The sequence below is a fragment of the Malurus melanocephalus genome, unplaced genomic scaffold, assembly GCF_030028575.1.
Source record: "Malurus melanocephalus ecotype Western Australia unplaced genomic scaffold, MMel_1.1 scaffold_416, whole genome shotgun sequence".
NCBI classification, from domain to species: Eukaryota; Metazoa; Chordata; class Aves; order Passeriformes; family Maluridae; genus Malurus; species Malurus melanocephalus.
In genome coordinates this window covers 412234-432371 of record NW_026623648.1, presented here as the reverse complement: position 1 = coordinate 432371, position 20138 = coordinate 412234, and the positions used below count along the sequence as shown (strand labels likewise).

General features: G+C 43.3%; 1 protein-coding gene and 1 non-coding gene across 3 annotated transcripts in view; both read right to left on the bottom strand.

The window, feature by feature from the left end:
• Positions 1-1516: 1516 nt before the first annotated feature.
• Positions 1517-20138, bottom strand: part of COP1 (COP1 E3 ubiquitin ligase) — a 124191-nt gene continuing 105569 nt past the window's right edge. The window contains exons 19-20 of one of the 2 annotated variants that reach the window (XM_057379657.1): positions 4587-4631; positions 1517-2687 (exon numbers count right to left, since the gene is read on the bottom strand). In XM_057379657.1, coding sequence (XP_057235640.1) covers positions 2670-2687; positions 4587-4631 — 63 coding nt within the window. In that variant the 3' untranslated portion in view covers positions 1517-2669. The remainder of the gene's footprint in view (positions 2688-4586; positions 4632-20138) is intronic. The other variant, XM_057379656.1, reaches the window with a different exon arrangement.
• On the bottom strand, positions 19732-19867 carry LOC130581530 (small Cajal body-specific RNA 3). The gene has a single exon (XR_008966220.1). It is a non-coding gene; the product is annotated as a small Cajal body-specific RNA 3 (non-coding RNA).

Below are 20138 nucleotides of genomic sequence, written 5' to 3'. Positions count from 1 at the left end.
AAGCTGGAAACCTGACAGGAACAATTTGCTGAGAAGGTGACTAATCAAAAAAATATTGACCACATGCTGTTTAAAAAACCAAACAAAATTACAGTAGGTAATTACATGCAACTTAATATGTCAACTGTGAAGACTTACCTGAAGGAAAAAAAATATTAAGGGGATTAAAACAAGGAGCGTTACCTCTTGTGACAAAGACAAAAAATGCCATCAACCTGTGTTTATGAGCTGCTGTGTTTCTAATTAGGGCAAGACACCAAATTTGCATTTTATCTTGATTGAAATATAAAGAAAACTGAAAAAATAAAGGTGGCCAGTGTTAAACAGCTTTCCCTGTTTAATTCAAGGAGTAACTGTACAGAACTCAAAACAGCTGCTTTTTTTCCTCTTCTGTTTTTAAGATCTTGGTTTTGTCAGAGCAATTCCAATTTAAAACATGCAGGACCTTCAAGTAGGGGGAGAGAAGGAATGAGGTCACCTGCCAACAGTGGCTGCCTGGCACCAGGCTGGGTACAACAGCAGCCAGGGCAGTTTGCAAAATAAATTACTAGGCACGGATAAAAAAGCCAGAGGCTGGGGGAAACCAACACCTGAGACCAGGGGAAGCAGGAAGAGCAATRGCAATGGATCACTGCATCAGCCCTGCCTTTGGAGGGGGCTGGATGGGAAGGACGCTCAGCACAGTATCTCCACACCAAATTCTCTTAAAATGCAACAAAATGGAAATCAAGCTAGTGCTCAGTGGGACGTGTCAGACAGCTGCCATCAGGCAGAAGGAACCAATTTTGTTTTCTTCTGCTACAGTGACTTGGGTGACTCATACAACAGAAACCTGCAGGTAGCACTTCCAAGCAGGATGCAAGCTAGTGTGCTCTCTTTTCTCTCCTTCTCCTCTCACTCTCACCTTCACTGACACACCAGAAATCATGAAAGAAAACCAGCACGCAGCATCTGAGAGCCATCCATCCACYCCTCCCTTGGAGCTCAGCATCACTTTTCTCCCCACAGGACCAAACTCTCCAGAAGCAACTGGTGGTGTATCCCACATCCTTCTACCTTTGAAGAGCATAGATGACCCCCTAGAAACATGCACCAGCACTGAAGCAGCACAGGACAGCTTCCTGCTGTAAGGCTTCATCCCTGCTTTATTCATATCCCCAAGAGAATCCCTGCTCTTTRCTCTGTGAAGGGTGTGAGAAGATCACACAACCCTCCTGGGAWGATTTACAATCAGGTTTTAACACCTAGAGGACATGAGACCTGTTAGGGATCCTGCATGGGTAGCACATGACAGAGAACAAAGTCCCCCCTCAATCTCAGCCCCTGCAGCTCGAGGCAGACATGTACTGCAGTGAATGAATGGAGAGGGATTCTGTCTGCAAGCCAGAATACTCCTCACTGCACCTTTGCCACCCATGGCAGGGAAAAGATGTTACACCCACCAATTCCAATTTCAAGATTAACAAGTTCTGGCAGCAATCCTGACAGTTTAGCCTGGCTGCTGCTGGTGACAACTGTCTGCTGCTTCACTGYTCTTACCTGCTTCACTATCCTGCCAAGAAAGCAACAACAACTCTCAGCTTCATGGTTTATTCCCCTCCATATGTACAATTAAGTGTATGCATGACCATTAAAAATAAGGCTACTTATATCATGGCTCTGAAACATGTAATAAACCAACTCCATACCCCTCTTATTACAACATTCAAAATGCTTGGCTTCCACGGTGTGCAGAGAGGGGCAAACACAATCAGACCACACGGGCAATTGAGTGGTACAGGGCTTTGGTAATTGGATCTAGAAGCTTCCTCCTCTAGCTGAGATAGTCAAACACAGCCAGGTCAATGGGAGGGAGATCTTTATCCCACGCTGTCTTGGCAATGTCAGTCCAGGTCCCAGGAACTGTAGGCCCCCTCATCTCAGCACGTTGCTGGTGGCAGRTGGCTCACATGGACAGGAGGACAAATTAAACCTCTCCTTTGGAACTGCCCCTTTGGGGCAAGGAAGGGGTCCAAGGAGAGGAGGAAGGGGAAGGTGTCATCCTCTTCTTGATGACTGGAGAACTTYGGTCTCCAGTGGTGTCAACCTCGGTGACATTTATCAACATATAATGGATCTAAAAAATAATTAATAAATCAAAGSAACAACAGAACTGGATCATGATGGGATTTCAAAGTGAATTGCTTGCATGTCCAGGTAAGGCTTAGAGACTTTCCAGTGGGGATGAAGAACAGTCCAGATGAAAGTAACTGGAGATGTGCAACTGAGGACAGCCCTGTGTGCTCCTGTAAGCTCCCTTCACAAGTAAATCTGTTCCCTTATGCAACRAGACAGAATCTTCCAGCTTCAGCTTGTGGCTCAATAAATTTTATTATTCCTTTTTGTTTTTATTTAAAAGAATTTGTTTTCCTATCATAAAAATTAGACAATCATACCACTACCACCAGCAGWGAAGTCTGTGGAGTTAATGTTGATGGCAGACAGTTCACTGATGTTACCAGTGTCTCAAAATATCCTAGAAAGTTCATAAATGGAAAAAAAAAACCAAACATGATGGTTTTGGGGAGGAACATCAAGGTGGTTTTGGTTTCTTGTCCCACTGCAGTTCTCAGATGAATACTGTAGCRTATCAGCAGGACCAAGTACCTCATGCCTTGCGAGAAAACCCTTCATACCAGCTCCAGTACCTGATTAGTAGGGAAGATGAGACATTTAGAATAGCAATTTATGACATTCATTATTTCCTACGTCAGCACATAGATCACTAAGACAGGCCTGACCCTTTCATCTCCACCCCTTACCCTTTATTCAGCAGCATGCAATAATATTCCACAAATGGGATAAGCACTTGGCAAGCATCCCAATTCTGATGTCTGCTTGTGGGATGATAAATCAGCCATGAAGCAAAACCAACCACAGATACCTCATTTCCCCTCATCTCAATCACACGGGTCTTGGAAATCTCATAACAGAGATCAGAGCTTTTGTTGTCCCAGCCCTCTGKGCTCATTTCCCTCGTCCAGGCTGGGATAGAACAGCAAAATCTGAAGACATGGACTAGGGACAGCAGAAAAGTATCTTAATACAGTCTGCATTAAGCTGGTTTGGCTTTACTGGGAAAAGCTCTAGAGCTGTAACTCATGGGTAGTGCCCAGTATAGCACCTGTCCCCAAACTGGGGTGGATTTTGTGCACACTCAGGCCTTTCCCAGACCRTCCCACCTTCCCACTGCATGCTGCCAAAGGCAAATGGAGATACCACAGTTCTGAYAGCCCTGGTTGTTTGCACATTTCTCTCTGTCTACCTTCTCTCATTAACAAGCAAAGTGCATGAGCAAAACCTTTCCTCTCTAATCACTGCTCTTGCTGCTGGATTCACTTCAAAGTATCAAAAGCATTTGCACATTCTGTCCATTCTRCTAAGGAGGAAGCGACCAAAATAACCACCAACCAATTCCAAAGCCTCATACATAGATAAATCCCCCATGAATGAGAGGCTACAGCATCACATGCTGCAACAGCAGGAGTAACTGAGACACTTGTGTCCTAAAAATGGGGGAAAAGTCTTGACACGCAGCTAAACATGGACCACTTGGGTCTCTCAATATTTTTGCATTTTTGGTGATTTTTCTARGGTGGTTCAGACCAGCAGCTCTGGTATGGCTCCAAACAACTGTTATTGCCACAGAGATGTGAGGGACAGCCAGGACCTCAGCCTCATGACAGTGACAATGCAGTGTATAACWGYAKACAGCAAACAAAGCCYTTCACCAGCAGCTCCAGAATGCTGYCAGGGGTCTGGGCTACAAACTTAGGGCTTTAACCACCAAACCTAACAGCAAGGTGGAGGTCAATACTGCTGTGAAGAACGGGATAAAGTTCTGGGTTTGGCTTGACTTTGGTACTGCCTCGGGTACTGGTTTTGCTTGGCTGATAAGACACATAGAGAAGGACAGTTTTCCACATCACTTGACATTCCACGGCTAGAAAGACATTGAACAGACACTCTGGAAGACTTAATTCAAGCACTGAAAATATAGCACCATGCTGGTGTCTCAGTGCATGGGGAAGGCTGGTGCTTTCACTAAACCCTGTGCTGGCTGCTGTGGTCTGTTACCATCCATCTGAGCACCAGAGTCAGCAAAGACAGGGAGAATCCCTGCTCATTTCAGTGCTGCTCCAGCTGGCTGCACACACGAGCTCAGCTTTCAGCCCTGCTGCACCTGCAGCAGCCAGAGGATGGGCTTGGGTTGAGGCTGGTGAGTTAACACAGCCTCCAGTGCCATGGGAGCCTGGCAAGGTGCTCGTGCCAGSCCCTCTGTGCTGCCAGGACCCCAAATGTCACAGCAGCTATTGGATGATGACCACCAGCAGCTCTTCCACACCTCACTGCAACTGGTTTCACTGCTGGGGCACTGGCTGCTCACTCCACTGTGTGTCAGAGGCAAATACATAATTTAAATGACAAACCACTATGCCAAGAATACCTCCTCTAATGGTTTCTCCTGGCTGCTCAGTGTCTCTGACCTTGCTCTTTACTATCAACAGATTCAAGTGTTTAAAGGTGAGATGTGTAAAACAACTTACCTTAATCGTACCCTGACTGTTAGCAGCAATAAGCACGTTGGACTCCTGGAAAAGAAAAAAAAAAAGAAGAGGCTCTATGAGAAACTGCCATTGCTTTTTTTTTTCCCTTCCCTCCACCCGTTTTTAGGGTGAAGCAGCAGAGAAGAAGCTATTTTTATCTTAAACACTAGAAGTATATCTAATTTCAAAAGGATTTAACTCTTCCTGTATCTGAGATGCTTTCAAGGCTAGAAGTCTTTAGAAGTTATAATACCTTGAAGAATTAGAAAGCAACAATCGTTAGTGCTTGTACAGAGCTTTAAATCTCCAAAGCAATTTACAAACACGAATTAATTCTCACAGCCTCCCTATGAAGYGGACTAATAAAAATAATAGTTATTTTCATCTTTTGGCAGCGTATGGACAAAGGTCTCCAGCAYCCTAACTAAACCAACTAATCACCATTACAAAACCCATCTAGCTCTGAGGCCAAGAGGCTTCAGATGAGTAAAACAAAGAGGAGAAGAGATTAGAGAGCAACAGCAGATGCATCCAGTTTGAAAGGGAAGATAAACAGAGATGGCTTCAGCCCTGCCTTAAGCAGAGAGGCAGCATCTATTTAGCTCCTGCCAATTGATGGAGTTGCACTTGGAGATATCCTGGTTGACTGCAAATTAATGGTCTGCTGCATCAGTCAGGCAACCCCCAGGCAAAAACTGGAGGAGAGAGAGCCTCTGCTCTCCAGATCGCATTCCTCATGTGACTAAAAAGCACAGATGCATCCTCCCCAGCCAAAATCCTATCCAAAATCTATAGGGAAATCCAAAGGAATGACATGGTGCCAATAAACCCAAAGCACATAAGCTGTGGATGGCTGGCAAGAGCCCTAGAGATGCTGAGGGAGAACTGCTGCTCCAGACAGGTGCCCCACAGCCATCCTTGTGCTTGTAGATGGAGAACACACTGCCAAACTACCCAACACAAACTGTTTGCTCTCAAGATAGCTGATACCTTTTCTCAGATGTTTTAAAATTTCTCTGCTGCTAACCCACCCCAGACAAACTTCCTGTAATTATCCCATCGCTTCACAATGCATTTTTAATAAACTCAGTTACTAGAATATGCTCTGCTCCAAAGCGAGGAGGAAGGCAGCTCAACAGGCCTAGTTGAGCTGTGTGCTGCCTCACCATGAGGTTCAGGACTTTTCTCACTTTGCCCTAAATCTGGAAYTGTGCAAAATCCCCTTCAGTGTAAAAACCCACTTATCATGTAAGAGTAGCCTTATGGTAGACCACTGGGCTAACTGATACAGAGACATTTGTTCATCCTGGTACAATCATTAGAGGATTAGTTAAAACTCCTGATACTATCTCACTAATGATCCTCCAAGTCTAAGCTCCTGAAAAGAAAGTATATCCTCAAAGGAAGAATAGACTCCAATTTCTGTTTATTTGGTGGCTACGAATCTAATCCAGTGAACTGCTCAGCTTCTGGCTAACAGCATTAAAATCAAAATTCACTGCAGGGGGAATGCAGATAYAAATATTATTCAGGTACTAAAACAGGGACCAGGATGCCTGATAGGATTTTGGAAGCAAGRGAGAGGGACCAGCAACAATCTACTRTGMAGTGCAGGAGACCTGAACTCCTGAGTACAGATGATGCAGGGTTTGAATTATTCCAGTTTGCAYTGTGAGTGATTGGTAATTCATCCTGCTGCTGCAGTCTGCTGGGGTGCCACTGTAAATGAACTCTGGTTCAATGAACAGTTTTACCTGCTAAATAAAATAAAAAATGCCAGAGGGTAATTTACCCTTACTCCCTTGTTCTTCAGAAGCCCCTGGGTGTTGKTTTTTTTCCAGCAGGGTCTGAGCTAATCACTGCTCTGCTGCTTTCATCCAAACCCATGAGAGGCAAACAGGAGCAGACAGCAGCAAAATTAGCACCAAATCTGTCACCAAACAAACAGTGACTTGCTTGTTAAGGCACTCTAGCACTGATTCTCCAGGAACACAGCTAAGTAACTTGTTTTTCATCCTCCAAAGAAACAATTCACTTTCTTTTGTGTTGTCTGTAAAAGTCAATATACTCAACGTGTTAAACACCTAAAAAGAAGTCATGAAATTGTTTAGACCTTAGGTTTGTAACTCGTGACAGCTGTGTGCCCATTAAACCAGTCTTTTTGCCAGGACATGTATGAACAGAGTCACACGACCTCAAAAGAAAACCACCATCATCATTCAACTGGCAGAACACCTATTTCCCCAAACACACTATGACCATGTGTATCACTAGGCATGAAAAACAGGGTTTCACCGTCCATTGTGGCTACATGTTCTACTTTACCATTATCACTTGGTGTTTCTAWGCAGGGCAAGGTGGTTTAAAGACTGGTCTTATTCATTCCTTCAGTACCCAAGGTCTTACTCATCCTTTCTGCTGCCTGCAGGAGCCAGCAGCTCCCAAAGCAGAGGCAGGAGGTATGGTGAAGATCCAGCCTAACTGAGTAATCCTGCTCTGAAGAAAGCAGTTATTAAAATGACTCTTCTACACCTTCTTCTCTTCTGAGTGATTTGCTGCTGCAGCCCCTCTTAGCAGGAGAGGCAGAAGCAGCCAGCTGCCTTTGCTAGAAAAAAGACTGAAGAAGAAAAATGAACAAGCATAACAAAAATTGAAAGATGAGGGTTTACTGTGTGGCAAGCAAGAGCATTTTGTTGTGTGTGGCTGCTGATCTCAAGCATTACTGCACCCCTGGAAAGGCACTGACTGTGTCACCTGATGGAAGTCTGCACACCATGGCAGATCTCTACAAGCCAGTAAGAGCCATAAAACTGACAGGAGACAGCTTAAGAGTKTTGGTCCTCCTAAGGCAACAGAAAAAAAGCTCAGGTGATGTCAAATTATGCATCTTCTTGTCTTTTAGTGTTACATATGAATTAAAAGATTTCACTGGCAAATATAGATGTATGTCAGGACTTGTGTTAAGATTAATATAGGGTGCAGTTCCAGAACTGCTCTAACATGCTCTAGGGCTGAAGTTCTGTGCTAAGACCTATGAAAAACTTTCTGCATCTGCCTGCCTTTTCTTTGACTGCAGAGACAGTCTGGGAAATCTGAAGGGCAGTTCCTTGACATGGGAAGGACTAAACTCCACCACAAACCTCTGTTATTGCACTGGCTGGATACACATCCACAGGAGGTAAGCATTATGTAAAAATGAAATTATAAATTTGTGTTGAGTGCAAAGASAGACCAGACAAGCACCTCTGTCCTGAACCTGACACATCCCTGTTTCTCCTGTTTGAATACCACTGGTGCATCCTCAGGAACTTTGGAGCATTCACCAATGGGATTTGAAGGGACTTTCACTGATTGCACYGAGAAAAGAAATTTTTGCAGCACATTCTTGATGGCAAAGAAAAACAAAATCAAGTTTAGGACCTTCCTGAGTAGATGAGATACCTGCTACATTCATCATTCAAAGGATTTATTCACCTGGTGACAGCTGGGTTTTGAAGCACACTGATTTCCTTCCCTCCTATCTTGGCCCTGGGGAAGCAATTTTTATGGGAAAGGAACAGAGAAGTAAAGTCTGGCTGACTGCTGGTATTCACGCAAGAGCAGTCAACATTAAGAAACTCACAAAKGCTCTGGATGTTTTGTGAGGTTTAAGGGAACTCAGCTGAACAACTGAAAAGTTGTCAGAGCTGCTTCAATGCATCAGGGTGTCAAAGACAACTGAGGTTGTAGTCCTTCCACTTCTTTACATCTTTGTGTAAGAAAACATTGCTGGGAAGGAAGGATACCTAAATGAATGTGATCCCAGATGGACAACTGTTGAACAACACACACATCTCCTTGAAGGGACACCCATTGATATCCAAGCGGACTCAACTCTACAGAGCAAGGAAAAGCTCTGGAAAGACTCTCAAGCAAAGCTGTGGCCCACCCTCCCAGTACCTGCAAGGCTCCTCTCTGGCTGCCCCTCTTCACCAATAAAGATGCCTCACTGTGGCTGCAGGAGTTACACATTCCTCTCACCAGTGGGCTCAGGCAAAATCATGGCTGAGTTTTTTAGTCTTCCTCTGCTGACATCAAACAGCCTRTCCCAAAAGGGCTCAAAACATGCARGATGARCACAAATGACTCACAAWTTGTTTTTCCTTTAATACAATCCTTTCTGAGACCATTCCTCCCCTGTTACCCCACACATATCAATCCTTGAAGTGAAATTCAGAAGCCCACACTTAAGGGAAAGCTGAAGAGGTTGTTCCTTTGGATTATAAAGATGCCGACAAGTGAAGCAGGATGTGTTTCCAAGTTGTATGTGCATATTTTCACACAATGGAGTGGTAATCGTATTTGAGTCTTTCATCGTATTATAAAGAATTACAGGCCACAATGTTTGTGCTTCTTTGTTATCCTTCCTGTTCTGCACAAATAGAAAAGACTCAAACTTCCAATGCAGCTACCACTCAGGTAGCTAAGTATGAGTTTTCTGGACTTTCAGCTAGGTTTGTTTTGTGTATTCACAGTTAGGGTTCCTACAACTTCTCACCTTCCYTCCCCAGCAGATGTTTTGGCTAACAAATGGCTGGTTTTGTCAGCACTTCTCTTTCAAGCWGACAGACAGCAAACCCTGAATACATATCCCAGGGAGCTGGAGCCTCATTAAGAAAAGCTGTTGATACAGTGGGAAAATCACCTGGGTGAGAAAGCTTGCACTCAAGCAGCCATTGTCTTCTGTTATTTATAGGTAGAATAAAAATATATAGTTGAACTAAATCTAGCACTGTTTGTACAGARAGCCCATTATATAAGTAAATTTACTCGTTCCTTATTGAAGGTGGCAACTATTACTCAGCTGCTGGCTTTTAGGACTGAGCAGCAGACCATATGCAAGATGCATTTCACCAAAACCTCTCCCATCAATGTCATGTACAAAGCCTTCCCACACATCTAAATGTGCAAAAGTGGCTCCCCAATAGACCACCACTTCTTGACTGCTCTTCATCTTCTAATTAGCAGATTCTAATGGCTTTTCACTACCATTCCCCTGAGCCCTGGTTACTTTCTTGCTGTATGACACAAGTCAGCCTCTGTTTTTGAAGGAAAATAATGAATTCTAACCTAGGAAACACAATGAACTTCCGGTGTACAAAAATCAAGAGGTTGTGAAAAGCTGAATAGCTAGGTTAGATCCCTTTCCAGCAGGACAATCAATCTGGTTTTTTATCCTATTCTTGTGACACAATTGCTATCCATGAAAGGTGCACAGTGGGTTGGTTGAAGTGGTGCACAACCCTGTATCTCCTTGTGAGCCACAATTTACTTTCTATGCCATCATGCTCACCTAACATTAATCCCTTCTGAACAAATTTAAAGGAATATTTATTATCTACACTGTGAACATCAGGCTAAACGGAAATTAATTACTTTGCACCAACAGCTTCTTTACAGAACAAGGCCTCACATAYAAAAGATGTACCAAAATATTTCAGGAGAAGCAACACCAAACTCTTTAGGTATCAAACCTGGAAGAGAACATGCATGCCTAAACTGTGTCTTTTAATCCTTAGGAACTGTATTTTTATCTCATTCTGAAGGTAATTCCTTTGTGCGCACAGAAATAAAGCCTCTAGGCTTATCAGGGCCCCAGAAGAAAAGCAAAAACCCAATACATCTGAAAAAGGTCTTGTCTGTTCTTTCTTTTAGATCCAGCTGCWAATACATAATCTTCTGGGTTTTTAAGTTCATAAATGCTACACAATTATACCCAYCCAGCATAACAAAGATGTTTACCTAAAATGTTAAATCAGATTTAAAGAAGACAGCACTCCTTTGACTCAGTTTCTGTGAAAGATTTGCCTACAATCATGTGCACACATATATAGTTTCTTCTCTTGTCAGAATTCACGGGGATTCTGTAAAGCTTTTTGAAAAAAAGTTTTCAAACAAATAAGTGTTTTCATCATCGTACATCATGCAGAGTTTGCAGCTTCAACACAAGATGTGGTGCATCTCGCTAGGMAATGTGCACAGGTAGAAATTCAGACTCTCCTTGAATCCCTCCCCTTGTTTTTTAGCAATTCCAGACTTTAACTCTGTACCTGGGATCCTTTATCAAATTTCCTGGCACTTCCACATCTGGTGTTTTCGAGTTGCAACTCAATACACATGAATATAGCCCTTTTTCCTACTCCCTGAAATAGTACTTCCAATTGTGGATTTTACAATGCATTTTTCTCCTTCTATTCAGATCAAACCCAGCATAAGARGACACTGTATAACTGGAAGCTTGTTTTCTATCACACACACCCAGGTCTGTATTCACAGCACATGGGTGCCCTGAGGAGAGCAATCCAAGACTTGTTCCAATGACACACTCAAATAAGGAGTAAGCTATCTCTCAGCCAAGTGAGAAATCCCTTTTTCTTAGCATGCCCTTTTCATTTCAGCATGTAGCTCCCAAGAAAACAGTATCAACAAGRTATCAACTGAATATCAATATCAACTGAAGACAGGGCTAGAAGAAAATAGAAGTACACACATATACAGTGCTGCACWCAGGCATCAACTTCCTCGTTTCTGTGCTGTCCTCTGAATTTGAGATAGAAATGGAGGCCAACGAGATGGATGGGAAGAGGGCAAAGAAAACTCTGCTAAGGCAGGAGAGCCAGCCAGCAAAGCCCATCCCAGGTACTGCTGATACATGACAGACAACAGCCTCAGCAATGTAGTAATTCTGTAACAAAACTGGTCTTGATGAGCACCTAATTTATTTAGAATCCAGGATGAAAATCTCATTAGACACTATTCTGCATCTACTGCAAAGCAAGGTACACTGCTCTAACAGCTGCTGCACAATTCCCATGAGGCAATGTAGGAAGCTGTATGTTAAAACCAAATTATGTTGGTGTTAACCCTGTACCCCCAAAGGGCAAGTCTTCCCCTCATCTCTGTGTGGGAATATTGAGTGCCAYTGCCCATTTATCTGTGACAAGGTCTCTAAAGTTACTTGTTCCTGTGGTTGTAAATACTGGGATTTCAGATGCTCCCCATAAACAATATGCTCAAGACCTTGAAGGAAGTGGCAGCAGTATATAAATAGTTTAACAATAAGCTCTCAAAAAACATATACATAAACATGCAACACATTAATATCAATATTGCAAAACCATAGGAAGTGGCAAGGGCATTAGTTTAGTGAAAACAGCTTTTAGCATCTATTCTTTTAAGACTTAAAAGTCCCAAATATTCATTTGGCAACTCTACATGATGCAATGCCACACGTTGCTTGACAGCTGCAGGGTTTAAGAGCTGCATTCCTACTGCCAATATGTTTCCCCCCCTCTCCCTTCCATTGTTCATTGCAGTCAGTCATTATATCATGCTGGAGGAGATGTATTTAATCTCACCCTAGCCAAAGTCAGGCTGCCCTACCCATCAGTGCAATRTGGGGCAAAACCAAGTCCCAGGGTGTTATCATTAATATTGCTGTTTCTTGTCTCCCTTCCAAACTCACATCAGAAACAAAATACACAATCTGGAGAAAAAGCCACCAATCTGCATGAGAGTATTCAGAAATATCATCTAAATCTGGTACTTGCAGATTTCGATTTTGTGCAGACCAGTAGCAAACCATCAGACATCAGAAACAGAACATCAGTAGAATGTGAAAATCCTTTTCAGCTCAAGCTATCCTGAATTAGGTAAGACAAGCAATCCACCCTACAAACATGAGAGCTACACAGCCCAGTCCCAACACACAGCAAGGACCACAGCTCCCAGCTGCTGCACCAGGAAAGAATGGATGGTGCTGGGAAACTTAGGAGAGAAAGGTTCTCCCCCCAGAAGATGGCTGGGCACTGGAATAGGCTCCCCAGAGAAGTGGYCACAGCACCAAGCCTGACAGAGCTCAGCATGTGTTTGGACAACACTCTCAGGCATGTTGTGGGATTGCTGGGGTGTCTTGTGCAGGGTCAGGAGYTGGATTTCATCATCCTTCCAACTCAGGATATTCTGTGATTCTATCCTAGCTCCTTGGTCCTCTTTCATTTACAACACACTCCTTGTGCCCTTACCGTGAAAGGCAAACTCCAATCTGCTAAAGCCCTGCTTCATGTTCAGATGGTTCTGTTGTGCCTCTTTCACTCATGACGTGCTTGGCCCATCCCACTTCTCCATTTTTCCTCCTTCTTTTTCCAAGTCAGCAATTTCTCCCCCAGCTCAAATGTACCCAACATTCCTYAGTTCCCTCTTTCAAATCATCTTCACACTTGAATCAGCAGTTCCCTTACTTGTCCAAGAACACGTGGATCTTTACAAGACCTTCTGTCCCACGTGCTTCAGGGCTTTTGTATTTTTGAGATTATTGTCCCACGCATGGCATTTCTCACCAAATCCTTGCTTTCAGCATTGCTCTTGGTTTCAAYTGCCTCTTCCACTGCACTGTGTACAAATTTCCCATCTCCTCTTCCTTCCCTTGTGAATTCACCTTTGAAAATTCTGCTTACAAGCACAATTTCCTTTCCTCTCCAACCCTCCAACAATACTWGCACTGACAGCAATGTGCACATCTTCCTTGGGGTCAGAAAGGGAAGAGATGATGGTAAAACTTCCTTTCTGGTCCCAGTTTCCAGTCAAGCAACAGTATCTGCTTCTAGAGGTTGCCTTCTCTTTTTGATCCATGAAGTCATTACTGCACTAGGATGACACATCTATTCCCCTGAGACCTGCCTGGGCTGTCAGCTACTGCTCACTCCCACATTTAAGAAACATCTGCTAGTTAAACCCCAGAGGACAGAAGGCTATAAGGAAGCAGAATCCTTATGGTTAGGGACTGCAGCCCCACTTTATTCTGTGGAACAAACTGCCACTGGGCCAAGAGGATCCAGCTAGAGAAAGTGATCCATGTCAGCAGCTTGCAGATGCACACATGCCCCAGCTATTCTTGCTTTTGTGCTTTTTCCTGATACACAAGAGCTAATTCTGCACATGGGCTGCTGTTCTGAGCTAGAGCATGGTGCTCTGAAGGCTGACAAATGGTTTCCCAGTTGGGCCAAGACAGATCACAGCTCTGTGACGCGTCACCTGTGTTCTATAAAGCTCAGCACACACTTGATGCTGCCAGCAGCTTGCCTGGGCCAGTGACCAGAATTCAGATTCTGTTATTAAATCAGTCCCCACATAGAAAAACACAAAATAAGCCATTAGCTGGTCGAGCTCCTGCTTTCCTTCATTTCCCAGTGCCATTTGTTTCAGTCTCTAAACAGCTGAATGATACAGACTTAAAATTGATGCAACCACCTTGATGTTAATATTTTAAATTATTAAGTCTTAGTTCTCTAACGCCAATAAATGTTTTATATATGCACATTTAATTAACAATCCAATCAGTAAAAACAACTTTGCATTTGCACTGCACATTTTTTCAGAGGAGCCAAAGACACATTACAACATTAATTAAGTGTAAYAAATGCCCTAGTGAGGCAGTAAAGTATTATCCTACATGTGGGGAAACCGAGGCAACACACTTGGTGGATTTGCCCAAGGTTAATCCACATGTTCACAATGAAGTATTGAAGAAAAAAGGCAAGGATAAAAACCACTGAGGTTTAACTCTCCTAACAAGTCTTCCTGTTGGAAGTGCAGCATTTACTTATTTGCTGATGGGAAATCCATTCCAGTTGCATTTCTCTCCCAAACAAAAGGCACAAACCATTGCTAGGACAGCATGCTGAAAACCAGCCCTAAACCATTGTCTAAACTGTGACAGCCAGCCAAGTGAGGCTCTAACATCACCCCCAGCCAAGGGTTCTGAAGGACATGTAATAACCTTCCCASCCCACAATTCACACTTAGGCACACACCTAAGCTCATGGGATGTTGGACAYTTACCTAGTGGACTGAGTTCTAGACCTAACGAGTGCCTGGTAGCTCCCAGGTGCTTCAACACCTCATCCAGTCCTTGGGGCATTTCACATCAGACTCCCATGTGAGGAGAAATTCCTGAATGACCCACACTGACCYCTGGAGAAAGTGGTCCTGCAGCTGKGTAACTGGTGGGAACACATACTGGCCAGTGCTACTGGGACACGCTGGGGAAAAAAAACCTCCCTAAACCCCTCATGTGACACYGTCCCCTCAAGGCAAAAGCAGAAGAACAATTAATGCACGACAATCAGAGATGGTAGCAATCAATACAGGAGGATAGGTTAATCACAGGTGATGTCCAGAATAATGAAGGGAGCCAGGCTGAGCCAGGCTGGCTGGGTCAGCAAGAGGGAAACACTTGGCAGAAGCTYATTAAATCAATAAACTAATAAAAGATTCATACTCTCCTACTGTTCATTTTATATGGTTGGCTGTCAACAATTTGGGGCAGAACGCCGTCTTTTTGGGCAACACCTAGGATGGTGGGGTGACCTGGCAGAAAGCCAGGTGTCCACCTGAGCTGGTCTGTCACTTCCCTCCCTCAACTGGACATAGGAGGCAATGGGCTTAGAGTTTAGCTAAAGACAGGGAGAGACCACTCTYCAATGACTGTCACAGGCAAAACAGGCTCAACTTGGGGAAAATCTGATTTATTACTGATCAAATTAGAGTAGGATGGTAAGAAATAAAAGAAAATCTTAAAAATACCTTCCCCCTGTCCCTTCCTTCTTCCCAGGCTCAGCTTCACACCTGATTTGTTCTATCACTTCCCCCTCAGCAACAGAAAGGGACAAGAAAYTGGGGCCAGAGTCTCTGCTGTTCCTTCACTTCTCAAGAGGAAGACTGCTCATGCTCTTTGCCTGCTCCAGTATGGGGTCTCTCCCACTAAAGACAGTTCACAAACTGTTTCAATGGGAGTCCTTCCCACAGGCTGCAATTCCTCATGAACTGCTTCCGTGTGAGTCTCTGTGTGGTCACAAGTCCTGCTACAAAAACTGCTTTAGACTGGGTGCCTCTCTCCATGTGTCCCCAGGCCCTGCTGGAGCCTGCTCTGGGTCATTTCCCTGGATCATATCCCTGTCCCAGGGTCACATCCTTCTTTTGGGCATCCACCTGCACTGGCATGGACTCCTCCATGCACTGCAGGGGGACAGCTGCTCACAGGCTGCAGGGAATTCTTCTGCACTTAGAGCACTTCCTCCCCCTTCTTCCTCACTGAGCTTTGGGTCTGCAGAATTGTTTCTCACATATTCTCACTCCTCTGTCCCTGATGCAGTTGTGCAGTATTCCCCCTCACCTCTTCTTACACTGATGGCTGATGGGCTCAGCTTTAGCCAGYAGTGGGTCCCTCTTGGAGCTGCCTGTCACTGGCTCTGTTGGACATGGGGGAAACTTCATGAAACCTCTCACACAAGGCACTCCTGCAGCCCTGGGCTAGCAAAATCTTGCCATATAAACCCATCCAGTAAATCTGATCTTCTGCAGATTGTAGCTTCTTTGCCCTTCTAATGAAAACCACCTCTACTCCCAATACTRGCCTGACACAGAGAAACAAAAAAAYGGTCAGCCTGAATTCTGACATTTAGTTTCTATGCTTTATCTGTAATACCATTCCTTGAACATACCCAACTATTCTTAAGTGGGATCCCATCACCAAACCAAAGYCAAATCCTGATACAACAGTATCCCAAACCAACCAACTTTGAAAGTTCTGGACACATGTTAAAATCTGACCATTGCATTAGTTGGTCTCAAAATAATGTTGCAASAAGACTTAAGTACTCAATAAACATATTAACTCTTGTTTGGCTTATGCCAGCTGGAAAAGATGGATGATGGTTTCACTGCATCTGCAAGCTTTCTAATTGTGTTACTGGATGGACTAGAAGTCTGGTAGCCATGGAAATCAAAGCCTTCATTTCTCTTTAGGCCAAGAACAGGCAACAGGAATGGAGACACAGGTCCAAGTGTCAGGACCAAGGGTGCTATCTGAGGTAGGGAACAACAGTGTATGTAAAGCTGAGGCTGCAGGCAGAGAGCATGGGGAATTACACATTTGTTGGGCAAGCAGCTACAGCAAAGGGAAGAAACACACCAGGAAAGCAAAAATATCTCATCCCTGGAGGCTGCTTCCACCCAAAGGGCTGCAGRCTGCCTGATGGTAAGAACAGAAGAGAGAAGGATACCTGCAAGGTGGCTCAGCTTATAGTTGCATGAATCACTATTTATAAAAGAAGATTTATAAATTTTTTCCTCTTATTTTTTATGCAACACACATGCCACAGAAGTGACATCACTACRACCTGATGAGATAAAAGAAATGATAAATGTTTTCTTATAGAGAAAACTCAAGGCACAAACATTAACATTAGCACACAGAGAACTTAATGAAATTACGCCTATGCTAATGCTATTTATAACACATGCTGATTTGGGAGAAAGTACTTTGATTTAAGGAATGGAAGTTTAATTAAGGTAAAACAAAAGTTTCCAATAATCTTGAAAGAATTCACAACCTGCTAATCTCCTTCACCATCCAATTCAGCTAATGCTATAACAGGATCAAGTGCAGCACTACGTACCTGAAACCTCCCGCAGTGCAGACAAGGCTGGCCAAGCTGTACCAGAGCACATGGCCTTCTCTAGGCTTGGGAAATAGGACAATTTGTCTCCTCAAAATATCCTTCCAAAAATGCCCTGAGTGCAGTGGGCATATATTTTCACTAGCCAGGACACAGAGGAAACTGAAGAAGGGATGTTGATAAAGTTGAGAATGGCAAAGAAAAATGGCCAGAGCCTAGACCTGCAGGCAGGTTCTGATGACATCCAAAAGAGCATTTCATGTGGCAAGTACAAGTTTTCTCTTGAGCAGGTTAAAATTCCAGTTAACATTTATATCTTCTCTCTGCGTGAATTCAAGTCATAGAGTTTGTATTTAAAACATTTCCTGTCTTCTGTTCCCATGGTACAGGTAGGCACAGATGAGGCAGCAGAGCAGAGTATCTTCCCCAGCCAGCAGAGCCATCTCCTACACTCCTGTGACCAACAAGGGGTTTAGAACTGGCTTGGCTCACAGCCAGTGAGGGCTCTGTMAATGTATTATAACAGTATTGAAGAGAAAGCTGATCTGAACCACGAGGTCAGGTCATGTCTCAAAGCTGTTTGGAAGAGAGGGATCTTTGCTTTATATAGTGAAAGATGCTGGAATCTCTGAAAGAAGATTTATCAAAGCTATTTTTCCAGGTCAGTTTTCAAAGTAAAGCACAATGCAAACTATCAACTTTGATTACAAAACTGCATGACTGGTATTGAAAAAGACAATAGAGTAAACTGCATTTTARTAAGGTCTGAATGTACATAGAAAGCAAAGACCTWCATTAAATAAAACCATACAGAGTASAGATGATACATATGAAGTTGCTTTCTGATTTCCTACACCTGATGCTTTCTCCATTGTATTTATCTGAGGGGAGAAGGGAGTGAGAACAGAAGACAGCTATGCCTTAGGCATTAAGAATGATGAGAGCACAGCTTTATAGTTTTTAAATGAAAAGCATGGCAACTTCCCTACTTCATTCTGCAGAATGAACTGTTCAAAAGATAATAATGAACTCTGCATCATCTAGAGGACTCAATTGTGCCTTCTGCCTGCTTCCCTAATCTCAGTCATCTAAAACACTCCTGCATCCAGAAGGACAAGTGAAACCAGCAACTAAAACACATCWGAGAAGTCAGAAATCATAAGGTCATTCAGCTGTAGAAAAGAATTTTAGATTTGAAAAAAAAAGGATGCAAAAAGAACATACATAGAAACCGACCAAGGACTGGGATTGAAGTCAGAGGCAAAATGCAAGATGTCTTATGACAAGTTCATTGACTGTGAAAAGAAAAAGAAATCCAAGCTCAACACACAAAAATAGTAAAGAGAAATTCTCTATTCCTTCATTCACCTTCCAACTTTCCTTCTCCTCAATTTGCTCATTCACCTCCCTGCAACTTACCGTCCCCTAAGGAATACCAGGAGGCAGCCCCTGAATTCTAACTGCATTTGCCATTCCACTAAAACCCATAGATTTAAATGAGCAAAATTAGCTGAATTCACCTATCAGCATTCTCTACAATACTAGGGGAGAAGCCACCTGAAGYTGTAGACGTGCTTTCTTTTGTTTATGTCTTTTAAATAATTCAGAGAGGAGCTGTCAAGTTGAATTTGCAAAGGTCCCTTGACTTTGGACTTATGCTATTAGACTGCTTGCCTATTATTTATAAAGACAAAACGGAAAACGTTACAGGATCGTATGGCTGATGGGAGGGGAGTCAAGGACTAGGAGAACAATGGCTGTCAGGACAGAAGTCATAAAAAATACAGATGGGAAAGCAAATGTAGGCAGTAGGTGAAATACAGACATACCAGCAAAACAGCAAGCTGCCAGTTTGGTTGTGCTAAAAATAGTCAATACTAACCATTTCTTGTGGAATAGGATGTTGTCCTAAAAAAAAAAGGAAAACCCCAAATGCAAATGGTAACTTTAATTAGCAATTAAAAGCCCAACTTCCCAGCTATACAACTGCAGCTGCCTCTCCCAGATCTGTCTCATCTCTCAAAAGCCATCAGGCAGTGGGCCAGGATTTTAACAATCATTCCCAAACCTCAGACAGGATAATTCCATCCTTTCTTTCCTTTTTTTCTGGGCTCTTTGGGCAGACAAAGATTTACAAGGTCCTACCTTGGGACACCAGCAAACCACAGGCGATGCCCCTGGCATCCCAGGGAGCTCATACATTTCAAGGTGCCTTTTAGAATTTTTTTTTAAGTGACTCTTTGGCATGCACAGCTCTGGTGGGGTTTTGCACAGTCATTTTCAATCAAAGCTGCAAACCTGACTTCACAGCAAATTACTGTTTCTTGAAGCAGCAAGAATAGAGAGGGGAGGGAAAACTCAGGACGTGCAGCCTGCTCCACTCATGCACATCCCTCCAACCAGAACGCAATCACCTCTACAGTCAGTTTGCCAAAACTAACAAGACTTAAAAAAAAAGAGCATTTTAATATAAAACCCAATAACTGTGATTACRGTCTTGCTCTAAGCTACTGAGCTGGATTAACACTTGGAAATTATCCTTAGCTCTGGATRTTGCAAACAAAATCCTGCCCAAGGTCTGTCCCCATGCGGTGGGGGAATGCTGAGGATGCTGCAGGAGCTCTCTTAGCACATTGTAGGATGGCACACRTGTATGGAGGGGAACGATCTGATTTAGTTGTCTGTCCTAAAGCAGACAGAGACCTCCATTTTGCTCTAGGAAGACTGCAAGAGTGGACAAAAAAAAAATTATTTTGCCCATGACTGGTCCCAGCAGCTTCCAGTCTTCAAAAATTTCATGATTACACCAGCCTTTTATACACTGTCTTTTATCCTGGGCTCCTGACCGTATCAAATCCTAAATGAAACATGATGTAAGGCATGCAAATAAGCTGAAGAAAAAGAGGATTCACATAATAGGAAAATATCATTAAGTGGAAAAGTTTAACTCAGAAGGTCAAAATCATTCTAACCAGAAGAAAGATGCTGCACGGGGCACACCCACMTGCCTGAAAGCCTTAAATGTGGTGCCAATGGTGCATTTCTTACTCACTCA